Raw genomic sequence first — 15071 nt, forward strand, 5'->3', positions numbered from 1 at the left:
ACAACAGCAGAATATACATTTCTTTCAAGAACACACAGAAAATTCTCATGGATAGGTCACATGTCACAATCCAGGTCTTAACAAATTTAAAAAGAATGAAATCATGCCAAGTATCTTTTCTGACCATAATGGAATGAAACTTGAAGTCAACAGCAGAAGAAAAGTAGGAAAAGTCACAAATATGTGAAAATTAAACATGCTGTTAAAAAAAAAAACCAACAAGTCAAAGAAGAAGGTAAATTACCAGGTATCTTCAGACAAATGAAAATGAAAACAAAATATAATAAATTGTATGCAGTGAAAACAGTGGTAAGAAGGAAGTTTATAGTGGTAAAACACTTACAAACAGAAAGATCTCAAATCAACAATCTAGCTTTACAACTCAAAAAACTAGGGGGAAAAAACTAAACCCAAAACCAGCAAGAGGAAAGAAATAATTAAAATTAGGGTGGAAGTAAACAAAATAGAGAATAGAAAAATGGAAAAACAAAAACAAAACTAAGAGTTGGTTTAAAAAAAAATCAACGAAATTGATAAATCCTTAGCTAGGCTAACTAACAAAACAGATGACTTTAAAAATGAAAAGAAATGAAAGAAAGAGAAGACATTAGAACTGATGCTAAACGGAAAGGATTACAAGACACTACAATAAACAATTACATACCTGCAAACTTAATTACCTAGAAGAAATAAATTCCTAAAAACACACAACCCACCAAGACTGAATTATTAAAAGTAAATAAATAAATCTGTAATTAGTAAGGAGATTTAATCAGTAATAGAAATCTCCTAACAAACAAAAGCCTAAGGTCAGGTGCAGTGGCTCACTTGAGGTCAGGAATTCAAGACCACCCTGGCCAAATGATGAAAGTCCATCTCTATTACAGATACAAAAATTAGCCAGACGCAGTGGTGCAGGCCTATTATTCCAGCTACTCAGGAGGCTGAGGCACACAAATCACTTGAACCAAGATCACACCACTGCACTCCAGCCTGGGTGACAGAGTGAGACTCTGTTGAAAATATAATAATAATAATTAATAAATAATAAATTTAAAAAATAAACAAAATTAACAAACAAAAGCCTAAGACCAGATGGCTTCACTGGAGGATACTATCAAACAATTAGTAGTATTCCAAGAGGAGTACTTCCAAGTATGAGTGCTCTCAAATTCCATTTATTAGGCAATCATTACCTTGATACCAAAGCTGAACGAAGATAACTAAAACTACAGACAAATATCCCTGATGAACACTAATATAAAAATCCTCAAGAAAATATTAGCAAACCAAATTCAACAGCACGTTAAAAAGACTATACACCATGACCAAGTTGGTTTATCTGAGGAATGCAAGGATAGGTCGAGATATAAAAATCAATGTAACATAAGACATTAACAGAATAAAGGACAAGACCCACATGATCATCTTAATTGATGCAGCAGAAGAACTTGACAAAAGTCAACACCCTTTCGTGGAAAAAAATAAATAAAACACTCATCAAACCAGAAATGGAAACTATCTAAATTTAACAAAGGCCATACATGAAAACTCCACAGTTAACATCATACTCAATGGTGAAAAACTGAAAGCTTTCCTTCTAAGATAAGGAATTAAGCAAGCATGCCCACTGTTGCCACTTCTATTCAATATAGTATGGGAAATCCTAAACCAAACAATTATGCAAGAAAAAGAAATAAATCGCATCCAAATCAGAAAAAGAAGTATAATTATCTTTGTTCACAGGTGATATGATCTTATATGTAAAAACCCTAAAGACAACTGTTCAAACCTAAGCAAACTCAGCAATGTTGCAGGATACAAAATCAACCTGCAAAAATCAGTTGCATATCTACAAACTACAAAAAATACAAAAAAGAAATGAACAATATAATTTACAATAGCATCAAAAAGAATAAAATACTTAGGAATACACTTAACAAAGGGAGAAAACAATTATACAACAAAAACTACAAAACAATGTTGGAAAAAGTTTAAAGACACAAATAAGTGAAAAGACATCCTGTGTTCAAGGATTGGGAGACTTCTTATTGTTAAAATATCTGTATTACCCAAAGCAACCTGCAGATTCAGTGCAATCCCTATCAATATTGCAATAGTGGGTTTTGTTTTTGTTTTTTTCCAGAAAAAAATCCTAAAATTCATATGGAATCTCAAAGGATTTTGAATTGCCAAAACAATTTGAAAAAGAACAAATCTGGAGGTTTCATACTTCCTGATTTGAAAACGTATTACATATTAGGCTAAGTTAAGTTGGCCAAGGGGGTAGGGGGTGGGGGAACCACACAAAATATATTACAAAGCTACAGTAATCGAAAAAAGTGAGGTGCTGGCACAAAAATAGACAGAGACCAAAGGAACTGAATAGAGAGCTTAGAAATAAACTCACATATATGGTCAAATGATCTTCAACAAAACTGCCTAAACCACACAATGGGACAAGGACAGCCTCTTTAATAAATGGTGCTGGGAAAACTAGATATATACATGCAAGAGAATGAAGATGGACTCTTACAAAATATATAAAAATTAACTCAAAATTGACTAAAGATTTAAATGTAAGACCTAAAACTAAAAAATTCCTACAAGAAAACACAGGGAAAAAGTTTCATGACATTAGATTTGGCAATGATTCTTTTGTACATGACACTAATAGCACAGGTAAGAAAAGCAAAAATAAACAGGACTGCATCAAACTTCTGTCTATGAAAGGAAACAAGAGAAAAGGAAACAAATAATGCAAAAAAGTTGCAAATAATTTATATAAGGGTCAATATTCAGCATATATAACGAATGCCTACAACTTAGTAATAACAACAAAAATAAGGAACTTGATTTAAAAATAGGTAAAGAACCTGAAGAGATTTTTCTCCAAAGGAGATATATAAATGGCCAACAAGCATATGAAAAGATGTTCAACATCACTAGTCATTAGAGGAATGCAAATCAAAACCATAATGAGGTATCACATACATCCATGAGGATGGTCACTATCAAAAGAAGAGAAAATAACACGTTAGTGAGGTTTTGGGCAATCTGGAACTCTTGAGCATTACTGGTATAAATGTGAAATGGTACAGCCTCTATGAAGAACAGAATAGGGGCTCCTCAAATATCCAAAGGTATTACCATACAACCTAGTAATTCCTCTTTTGCGTATATATGCAAAAGAATTAAAAACAGGATCTCGAAGAGATAGCTGCGCTCCCATGTACACTGCAGCATTATTCAAAATAGCCCAAAGATAATAATGGCCCAAACGTCCATTGACAGATCAAACAATAAAAAAAATAAAACCACAAAAGGGTAGCATGAGGGAATCCACTTATGGTGATGTAACAATTTTATATCTTGACTGTGATGGGGGCTACATAAATCTATACATGTGATCAAACTGCATATGGAAGCATAAACACTCACAAACAGACATGCATGCAACAATGAATTTTTACATAGACATGTAAAAACTGGTAAAAAAAACTGTTAAGTCTATAAACTACTTAACAAAATTGTCAATTTCTTCACTTTGATACTGTACTATAGTGATAAGATTTCACCACTCGGTGAAGCTAGGGGAAGAGTTCATACGGCTCTACGTACTGTCGCTGCAAAAACAGGAAAGAATATATGAACATGCATCAGTACAGAAAACCTCTAGGAAAAATGATTACTATTTATTGGTATTGGCAACGTACTATGTGCCAGATAATGGAACTATCAAGATGAAGAAATGGAACTTGTTCAAATAAAAAAATTAAAAACAAAATTCAGTAGGAAAAGAAAATAAATCCAACTAAAAACTATAATGCAATATACAAAGACTATATTAAAATATGAATAATAAAGGAAATAACAGAAGAGTAGCAAAATTATAAACAAAGGAAAAATGAAGGAAACAACAAAAAGCAAAAGCCAGACTATGGAAGTCAATTTATGCTATAATGTTTGGACTTAATTGTATACTTTAAAAAATATTCAAACTGTTTAAGGCAATGAAGTGACTTACTATAATCTCTGTATATTACAATTAAAGCATAAGAGGACTGACTACATGGGGAAGAAAGGGAAGAACAGGAACACTACAGGCAGTAGAATACTAAAATACTTTGGGGAAAATAGTAAGAGACCATACTGGGAAACTGACAAGAATGCAAAATGAAAGAAACAAGGTAAGACAAATCCCTGAAGCCTAATTTTACAGATAGACAGAAAATACAGCTTCAAGAATTGCATAACCTAAGGGGCCAGGCATAAAGGCTCATGTCTGTAATCCCAGCACTTTGGGAGGCCAAGGTAGATGGACACCTGAGGTTGGGAGTTCGAGACCAGCCTGGCCAACATGGTGAAACCCTGTCTCTACTAGAAATACAAAAATCAGTCTGGCATGGTGGTGGGCACCTGTAATCCCAGGTACTTGGGAGGCTGAGGCAGGAGAATCAATTGAACTCGTGAGGCGGAGGCTGCAGTGAACAAACATGGTGCCACTGCACTCCAGTCTGGGTGACAGAGAGACTTCATCTCAAAAAAAAAGAAAAAAGAATTGCACAACCTAAAATAAAATATAAATGTTGATATATGGAAATAGTAAATGAGGATTTGAACGGGGTTCATTAGTTCTAGGGCTGTAGGCCCACAAATTACACACAGGAGTACACAGTATGAAAGCAAATTTCAGATTTGTAATACAGAGTTTCCTCCTAATTCAGCATTTCCTAAGATTACCACTTAGAGAGCTAAATATTAATTACGCAAGAATAGAAAACTTTACTTCATGTCTTTTCTTAAGATCTTCTTTGGCTGCTTCAAAGCGTTTGGTTAACCTGGCTATCTTGGCCTGAAAAAAAAAAAAAAGACAAAAATGAATGGAAATCAAATGGTATTATAGCATTAAAAAAAAAAAAAACCATAAATATATAACAAGAAACCTGTAGAAAGCAGGATCCTCAGAAGACAGCTGAGCAAAGAAAATAAATTAAGCTGATTATAAAATATACACTTGGAAAATACAGTTATGACTAAAACTAAGTGACCCCTAAATTCAATACTCAGATGTAAACACTCTTAATTAGGTTAGCCTATTTCTTCCTCTAACTGTGAGTGTTGCTCACTTACCAGTACATTCCTGATTATGTAAGCCTGTGTTTTGTTATTTTTTTAACACAGTTGTAATCACACTTGATTTTCTCACCGAGAATTATAAAGTAGACATATCTGTAAGTCATAAAAGATCCCTTGCCAATACTACATATGGATGGATGTATAGGCTTTACTGTGACACTTTTAACAGAAGTGTAGATGAATGTTCATATATTACTTTTTCACAAATTAAATTACATATTCTGTTAATCTTTAATAATGTGATAAAAACGTTACCTTGGCTAGGCATTGTGGCTCACACCTGTAATCCCAGCACTTTAGGAGGCCGAGGTGGGTGGATCACCTGAGGTCAGGAGTTCGAGACCAGCCTGGCCAAAATGGTGAAACCCCATCTCTACTAAAATTACAAAAATTAGCCATGGTGATGCGTGCCTGTAATCCTAGCTACTCAGGAGGTTGAAGCAGGAGAATAGCTTGAATCCAGGAGACAGAGGTTGCAGTGAGCCAAGATGGCACCACTGCACTCAAGCCTGGGCAACAGAGTGAGACTCTGTCTCAAAAAAAACCAAAAAACAAAAAACAAACAAAAAAACCCATTACTTTGTGTCAACATGGTCAGTGAGGTTATTAATCATTTGTTGTGCTTATATAAACTCCCTGATCACATATTTTGCCCAAACACATATTGAAAGGAAATCTGAGAGAAAAAAAAGCAGAACAAAAATAAAAATAATCATTTCACCACATGAATATTTGGTTGTATTTCCTTTCAGTCTTTTACTAAGCATAGACGTAATATTCAACCGTTTCTGTTGCTGCTGCTGCTGAAGCCATTTTAAATTAAACACATTTTCTAGAAAATTACACTTCTGAGTGTATTCATGAGGCCCTACCTAAGGAAGAGCTCTGCCAGAGAATTTCTTTTATCCAATAAGGGCATTCATTTCATAAAAATGAGAAAAAGTTATGATTTACTTTTAAAGTTTCTTTCAGAAAGCAGTCACTTCTAGAGGAGACACCAAATCTTAAAATGTGCTTAAGTCCAATATTACAGCCTAGGCAATCAGTTACCTATGACTCTCAAAGGTAAAGATTCTCCTAAGGACTTAGTTATTTATGCATGTTATTAAGGCCCAAGATCATAAAGCATAATTTCACGTCCTTAATATGGATTTACCTTTCTGATAACTAAAATATCTCATATAACTTTCTAAAAAGGTATATGGTGCAGTGGCTCACGCCTGTAATCCCAACACTTTGGAAGGCCAAGGTGGGTGGATGGGTGACAAAGCAAAACTCTCTCTCAAAAAAAAAAAAAAAGAAAAAAAGAAAAGAAAGGTATATGGGAAGTGGATGGTATTTTCTGTACCCCAACTTATGCGAGAATGTCAATTTCCTTTAGTCAAATTACCTAGGTGGGGCCAGGTGCAGTGGCTCACACCTGTAATACCAGCACTTTGGGAGGCCGAGACGGGTGGATCACAAGGTCAGGAGTTCAAGACCAGCCTGGCCAAAATGGTGAAACCCCATCTCTACTAAAAATACAAAACTTAGCCAGGTGTGGTGGCGCACGCCTGTAGTCCCAGCTATTCGGGAGGCTGAGGCAGGAGAATTGCTTGAATCCAGGAGGCAGAGGCTGCAGTGAGCCAAGATCGCGCCACTGCACTCCGGCCTGGATGACAGAGTGAGACTCTGTCTCAAAAAAAAAAAATTATCTAGGTGGTTATACTATAAATTACACAGTATGTATAATGTTATTATTCTATTTTTACTTAAGCCCCCCCCCCCAAAATCATCTTGTATATGTTACATGTATAGAAAAAGATCTACAAGGATACATTCCAAGGTTAAAAGTAGTCACCCCCGGAAGCTATGATTGGCAGAAAGTGGGAAAGAAAGTGAACTAAGGACCTCACTTTCACATCGTATAGATCTGTAGTATTCAAACTCTTTTTTAAAACAATTATCATTTTAAAAATGAAACCAGTAGCAGAAAAACAAACTCAAAATGTGGACACTGATTTATAGTTTTCTGATATGTAATATTATAAAACAGAAAAATCAAAGAGCAGCCTTTTTGTTTTTACATAGGAAGCTGTACAATTCTTTTTAAATTATAATTCAAAATATCTGCCATACTGTGTTTAAGAATGGCTATTCTGGTAAATATTCTGAGACATTTTTAAAAAATGAATAAACAAGTCATTTTTGTAACTCCAGGAAAGTAATACTCTATCACATTGGGTTTTACTTGGGAAACTAGACAAACCAAGAATTTCATTGCATATGTACCTTTAGGAAATAACTCTGTCTACAAGAAGGTTTCCTTAACATCTAGGTTGGCCTATAACAAAATATTGCTGCTCATAAAAGCAACTGAATAAACAGACCCACAGTTTCTATTATTTAAAACTGTCTCCGTATTAGGCTGTCATAAACTTACTTCACTGATAGGGAACAGGAGCCGAGGTTGAAAGGAAAAAGTAAAATACACATTTTCAGTTAAATCTACTTAAAATGGCATTTTCTAAATCATAACCAATGGAATGTTATATTCCAGAGTGTGCTGACAGCTTTTCCATTTCCGTAAGAAATCTAGTTGAAATTCCGAGTATTATGAATTTGAACTATACTGTGATTTGAGAGGAATCAAGTCCTCCTATCTAAGAGCATAGTACTATTGACTCCTGTTTTCTTGTTCTGTCCTTTTTCTTCATAATGGTCTTAATAATTTATTCTTAAGTGCTTACTCATTTTTAAATAACTACCATATGTGAAACCTTTTTCTCATTATGTTTTCTAATTGGTTATTGTTGATGTAAGGAGAACTATTAGAATATGTTGTTCTTATATGAGGTAGTTGCTGTATTTCCTTCTTCATTCAACCGTTTGTCAACTGAATTGTACTGGGTTCCCACTTACCAATTGTTACTCATTTCTTTTTCCTGTCTCATTGTATTGCCCAAGACTAATACCAAATCTCTAAATAGCAGCGTCTATTAATAGGCATTGTCTCATTCTCAACTTTAGTAGATATATTTCCAATAATCCATTATTAAACATGATATTTACAACAGGTTTCTGAAAGCAACCCTTTAAGAGACTCAAGGTATTTACCCCCTATGTTTTCCACGAATGACCAGTAAATTTTAACAAATCCGGATTTGGCATATAGTGAGATGATCATACTGTTTTTCATCTTTCTTACATTAGCAGAGTGACATATAATTGTTAATACGGAACCAGGCTTGCATTCATAGGAGAAATCTATGCTGGGGAATAAAACTAAACTATGTTTTTTTCTCTTCTTGCACTAGAGGTTTCACAGATGGGCTTACTTCATCAAATGGACATCTCATCTTTCTCCATACCCTGAAACAGTTTACATCACACAAGAATTATCTGTTCCTCAATGACTTGCCAGAATTATCCGGCAAAGCTTTCTGGGTTCCATGACTTCTTCAGAAATAAATCTTTGACTACAGTTTTGATAGAGTTCCTCAAAATCTAGCTTTCCTGATTCCTTTTCTGAGACACAGTCTCGTTCTGTTGCCCAGGCTGGAATGCAGGGGCACAATTTCGGCTAATTCCAACTTCTACCTCCCGGGTTCAAGAGATTCTCTTCCCTCAGCCTTGCTAGTAGCTGCGATTACAGGCATGTGCCATCACGCCAGGCTAATTTTTGTATTTGTAGTAGAGACGGGATTTCATCACTATGTTGGCCAGGCTGGTCTCAAACTCCTGACCTCAGCTGATCCACCTGTCTCAGTCTCCCAGAGTGCTGGGATTACAAGCATGAGCCATCGCAACCGGCCTCCTGCTTCCTTTTTATATACAACAGATTTCATTGGTACAAAGTTGTTAACATACAAATGTTCTTAAAAGAATCTCTTCTGGATCTTGTCTTCTTTTCTAATCCTTGTGCAGTTTATTTGTACTTATTTTAATTCTAGGTCAAAGACTTATCAGACCAATAGAATAATTTGTCTCAGATGTATTCAACTGAACAATTTGTCCCCAGATAATTATACTAAAACCTATTAAGCCAAAAGTCAAAATATCATATTAGCTAATGGGAAATTGTTCTGAAATAGGCAGTAAGAACGAATTGAAAGTTTTATTTCCAAACCAACTACACCACATAAATTTGGCCAAAATGAGCACAACAGATCTCAACAAACTCCTCTCATGGTCGTGCACTATGCTTTATATTTGTTACAACAGGACTCGATTTGCTAAGTGTTACTGTACGCAGAGTGAAGGGCAAAATCGGGCTGAAATATGTACGCACTGCAAAACAGGCAGCAAAGTTTCAGTAGAACAGTTGCCAGCAATTGCTACATGGGTAGTATCTACATCAGAAAAACATATTTCCCTCTCTAGAGCACAACCATAATGATACTTGATTTTGTATGCTATTGAAAATAAGTAGATATTAATTCAAACCTAACTGTTATAAAGTTAAGATGTTAAGTGTAATCCCAAGGGTAACCACTAAGGAAAAAACTAGAAATATATATAAGAAGAGAAACAAGATGAAATCAAAATGATATGCTAGGAAAAAATCAATTGCAAAACAAGGCAGTAATGGAGAAAGTAGAAACAAAAAAGGTATCAGACAGAAGAAATGACAAACTGCAGAAGTTTTTCCTTATTAGTAACTACTTTAAATGTAAATAAACTCCCTGATTAAAAAGCAGAGATTGGTGGGACTGATAATAAATCATGACCAAACTATATACCACCTGCAAGACTTCATCAAAATTTAAAACTTTTGTGCAACAAAAGGCATTATTAAGAAGTTGTAGACAAATTACAGAATGGGAGAAAATATTTGCAATCACATATCTAATAAGAGTTGGTATCCTGGGCCGGGCGCGGTGGCTCACACCTGTAATCCCAGCACTTTGGGAGGCTGAGGTGGGCAGATCATGAGGTCAGGAGATCGAGACCATCCTGGCTAACACAGTGAAACCCCATTTCTACTAAAAACACAAAAAATTGGCTGGGCATGGTGACAGGCACCTGTAGTCCCAGCATGGGAGGCTGAGGCAGGAGAATGGTGTGAGCCCGGGAGGCGAAGCTTGCAGTGAGCTGAGATCGTGACACTGCACTCCAGCCTGGTGACAGAGCAAGACTCCTTCTAAAAAAAAAACGTTAAAAAAAAAAAAAGAGTTTGGTATCCAGAACATACAAATAATTCTTACAACTCAACAACAAAAAGGCAAAAAATCCAAACTAAAAATGGGCAAAGGACTTTAACAGGCATTTCTATAAATAAGTACATATGATTGATCAACAAGCACATGAAAAGATGATTAACATCATTTATCATTAGGGACACACAAATCAAAACCCTAATGAGACACCACTTCATACCATTCTGATGCTATAAGAAAAAAATGAAAGTAAAAATAACAAGTGTTGGTGAGGATGTGGAGAAATGGAACCCTCATACGTTGCTGGTGGGAACAGAAAATGGTATAGCCACTGTGGACAACAGTTGGGTGATTCTTCAGTAAGTTAAACAAAGAATTACCATATGGCCCACAATTCCATACCTAGGTATACGCCTAAAAGATTTGAAAACAAGTATTCAAACAAATACTTGTATACAAGCTCAAAGCAGCATCAGTCACAATAGCTAAAAGTAGGAACAACCCAAATGCCATTCAAAGGATGAATGCATAAACAAAATGTGGCATATACCACACATAATGGAATATTATTTAGCCCTAAGAAGGAATGAAGTACTGATACATGCTACAAACACAGATTAAGCTGGAAAACATGCTAAGTGAAAAGAGGCATGTGAAATATGCAAAACAGGTAAATCAATAGAGACAGCAGGTTAGTGGTTGCTAAGGGCTAGTGTAAGAGGAAAAGAAGAGCAAGTGTTTAACGGGCAAAATGTTTCCTTTTGAGTTGACAAAAATGTTTTGAAACGCGATCGATAGTGGTTGTATAAAATTGTGAATGTACTAAATAACAATGAATTGTATACTTTAAAACCGTTTGGTATCTGAATTTTATTTCCATAAAAAAACAAAACACTGGAACAAGACACAAAGAGATGGGAATTAAATTGGGCTTGGTAACATTTTAAAAATAATACAGTCAGGTCACATGATTACGGGTGCGTGAACAGAGGAAACAATATGAAGTCAAAAGCCTGGTATCAAAATACAATTAACATTAATAGTACCCCGTAGGCAGTGAAGCAACTGGTGGATATTAGAAAAAGTGGATTGAAAACTAAGAGATTAAAATTTAAAAATGTAAAAAATGAATACTGGTTTTACTGGTACACAATTGAGGAACTTGGACTATAAAGAGACTGAAGTAATCAGTATTCAGAAAAATTAGTACAATGCTTTGGAAGGACCAGCAAGAAGTTAAAAACTAGTACCAGAGTGCTCATATAAAAGGTGTTACTATACTCAGGGAATTCGGTAATGATGGCCTAATGAAAAGTGAAAAGAATCGAGATTTTTTTTTTTCTAGGAAATAATCAAGTTGTAACTTGGCAACTCACTGTGTATATGAAATGACTGAGGGATCAGTTTCCAAGAATTCAAGAGCTGCCAATAAGAGAAACAATGGGAAGATTTTCCTGCAAGAGTTTTCCAAGAATTCAGAAATTGTCAGTAAGAGGAACATTTGCAGAGAAGCTGATTGGCTTGGTGTTAGACAGATTCAAATTCTGAGACTACAAGCAACACCTAAATACAAATTTAAATGTTAAGAAATCTGGGCCAGGCGCGGTGGCTCAAGCCTGTAATCCCAGCACTTTGGGAGGCCGAGACGGGCGGATCACGAGGTCAGGAGATCGAGACCATCCTGGCGAACATGGTGAAACCCCGTCTCTACTAAAAAAGACAAAAAACTAGCCGGGTGAGGTGGCGGGCGCCTGTAGTCCCAGCTACTCGGGAGGCTGAGGCAGGAGAATGGCGTAAACCCGGGAGACGGAGCTTGCAGTGAGCTGAGATCCGGCCACTGCACTCCAGCCTGGGTGACAGAGCGAGACTCCGTCTCAAAAAAAAAAAGAAAGAAATCTGGATTGCACCTTATGTGTGAGATGAAAGGTGTCAAAAACTCAGGTTTTAGTATGTATGTATGTATATATTTATTTTGGAGACAGATTCTCACTCTGCTGCCCAGCCTAGAGTGCAGTAGCACGATCTCAGCTCACCACAACCTCCACCTCCTGGGTTCAAGCAATTCTTATGCCTCAGCCTCTCAAGTAACTGGGACTACAGGCACGCACTACCACACCCGGCTAATTTTTTGTATTTTTAGTAGAGACAGGGTTTCACCATATTGGTCAGGCTGGTCTCGAACTCCTAGACTCAAGAGATTGACCCTCCTAGGCTTCCTAAAGTGCTGAGCTCACAGGTGTGAGCCACTACGTCCAGCCAAAAACTCAGGTTTTAAAAACACAATTTCATAGTTGCACCCATGGGTGTGATGAGAAACAATGAATAAAAGTATTCTTTCAAATCTTCAAGCATTTTCAAATTTAATTCAAAAGTTTGAACAGTAATAGTAAAATGAAGTTTAATAATTAGGTCAGTCTGGGAGATACACTTAAATTCTAATCCTATTTAGCTAAAATTTCATTCATAATGGAAAAAGTGATTTAACTTCTATGGGCCACTTTTCCCTCATTTGCAAAATTAGGCCCTACACATGGTTTAACACTCAGCATCTTTGGGATATGCTCATATATAAAATAACCCAATAGGAAACATACATTTACTTATGACAGAATGAATGTACTGATTCAAATACTAGCTTCTTAGCTTTGGAATAAAGTAGATTACTACAGCACACTACTATGTGCTCATTTCAGCTGACCAGAAGCTCTGGTATTGTATGTTAAGATATAGTTGTACTTAATAAAAAATGCAAAGTAGGAATTAATAAATATGTGTTATTAAACTAACATCTTTAAAACATAAGGTCCACGAAAGGAGGTAGATTAACATAAAAAGAATCCCTAACAAATATTATTTAGTACTTATTACAGCAAGCTAAATGACAGCCTTCCTTTAGTGACTGGAAAACAAAGTATGAAGCACTAAGTTAGATCCAGTAATTTCTGAGTCTCTGTTATGGTTTGAACTGTGTCCCCTAGAAGTTCACATATTGAAGTCTAAACTTCCAGTATTTCAGACTGTGACCTTATTTGTAAAGGTCACTGCAAAGGTAATTAGTTAAGATGAAGTTATGTTGGAGTATAGTGGGCCCCTACTCCAATGACTGGTGTCCTTGTAAAAAGGGGAAATTTACAAACAGACACACATATAAGGACAACACCATGAAAGATAAAGCCAGAGATCAGGGTGATGTTTCTACAATGTCAAAGAATTGTCCGCAAACCAACAGAAGTTAGTGTAAAGGCATAGAACAGATTCTTCCTCACAGCACAGCCCTCAAAAAGAACCTACACTACTGACACCTTGATCTTCAACTTCTAAATATTTCTACTGTTTAAACCACTCAGTTTATTGCACTTTCTTTACAGCAGCCCTGGCAAACTAAACAAACTCCTTTTACTTCTTATATTTAGAATTTAAATGTATATTATAGTCAATCTCAAATATATACCTCAGAAAATAAGTTATAAAAACAATGACAGAGTACAATTCAAGTCAATGTACAAACCTGTAGTTCAGTGAGAACTGTTTTATGCCTCTTGTTACATTCAATCTTTTCCACTCGTGTTTTCAATTCTGCCAAAGTCTTATCAAATACAGCACACTGCAGCGCACACAATTTTTCTTCCAGCAACCACTGTATAACCTAAAGAAACAAGTATTCCTTCATTATGCCAAGAAGGCATTCCAACAAGCAATAAACAGTAAATATTCTTAAGTACCAAGAAGACAGTAACGATAAATTAACTAAATGAATAAAACATGCTAAAATCTGTAACACAATACTATCTGCTAAAATCCTCTACTTTTATATATATAAAATCTACTTTAAGAGGGTAACACATACTAAAAATAGAAAATTTCCAGAGAGTAAACTTTTGAAAAATTTCCATATTCTCATTGTGGGTCCACAACGAAGACACTGGCACATATCCATGAACCATACTTGAGTAACACTGTTCTAAAGAAGTAAACTCTCAGGAAACCTCAGTTTTCAAAATTTTTCACATAGCTACCTTCATAATTCTAACAGCTCTATAAGAAAGACTGAATAGGCATTATTATCTCCATACGTCAAATAAAAAGAAACTAGGGGAAAAAACAACACTGAGAATTTCTACTGCCACACTATTCTTTTTTCTACAAAGTGCAAACATGTATGCCATATTTTAATTAAAGAATGCTGTCCTAAAACACTGATTGTAAAATGTCATCCTTAAATATATAAGACCTTGAAAAACTAGTTATCATCGAAGTTTAATATTCCTAAGAAAAGCATTTGTACAAACGTTTGTGAATACATGTTGAAAAACATATAAAATACTGAATTTTTCATTATTTCTATCTCTAGTTGAACAGATGTAAGGAGAATTTCAAACTCCATACTTTACTCCTTTCTCTAGTCCTTTTAAAACCCTGTCTCTACCACTTTTATACTAACCCTAAAGTACACAATAAAGAGTTTAGAATGTAGAGACTTACAACCATGAAACCAGCTTTATAAAGATTAAAATGTTAACATTTAAAACTCTAACATTTTCTTTTCACAGTAACATGAAGTTCAATATGAGAAGGAAAAAGGAAAGCTGAAAAACAACGTTCAGTTTTGTTACCAAAGCAAATAAATAAAAATGTTACCTTCTGTCCCTTCTGTTTTGAAAATCATAAGTATTTTTTTTTAAAAAAGATGTAGCCAAAAAGAAGTCAGAAGGAATTTTAAAATTAAATTATCAAGGATAGTAATAGACTTATTTATTTATTTATTTATTTATTATTTTTTAAGATGGAGTCTTG

At 35.3% G+C, this 15071-nt stretch overlaps 1 protein-coding gene across 8 annotated transcripts in view; it reads right to left on the bottom strand.

Annotated features, from left to right (window-relative positions):
- Nucleotides 1-15071, bottom strand: part of ATF7IP (activating transcription factor 7 interacting protein) — a 135933-nt gene that overhangs the window by 51302 nt on the left and 69560 nt on the right. For all 8 annotated transcript variants that reach the window (XM_033222801.1, XM_033222796.1, XM_033222795.1 and 5 more), the window contains exons 5-6: nucleotides 13786-13923; nucleotides 4790-4855 (exon numbers count right to left, since the gene is read on the bottom strand). In XM_033222801.1, coding sequence (XP_033078692.1) covers nucleotides 4790-4855; nucleotides 13786-13923 — 204 coding nt within the window. The remainder of the gene's footprint in view (nucleotides 1-4789; nucleotides 4856-13785; nucleotides 13924-15071) is intronic.

This window comes from Trachypithecus francoisi, unplaced genomic scaffold (genome assembly GCF_009764315.1).
Source record: "Trachypithecus francoisi isolate TF-2019V2 unplaced genomic scaffold, Tfra_2.0 Lachesis_group11, whole genome shotgun sequence".
Taxonomy (NCBI): domain Eukaryota; kingdom Metazoa; phylum Chordata; class Mammalia; order Primates; family Cercopithecidae; genus Trachypithecus; species Trachypithecus francoisi.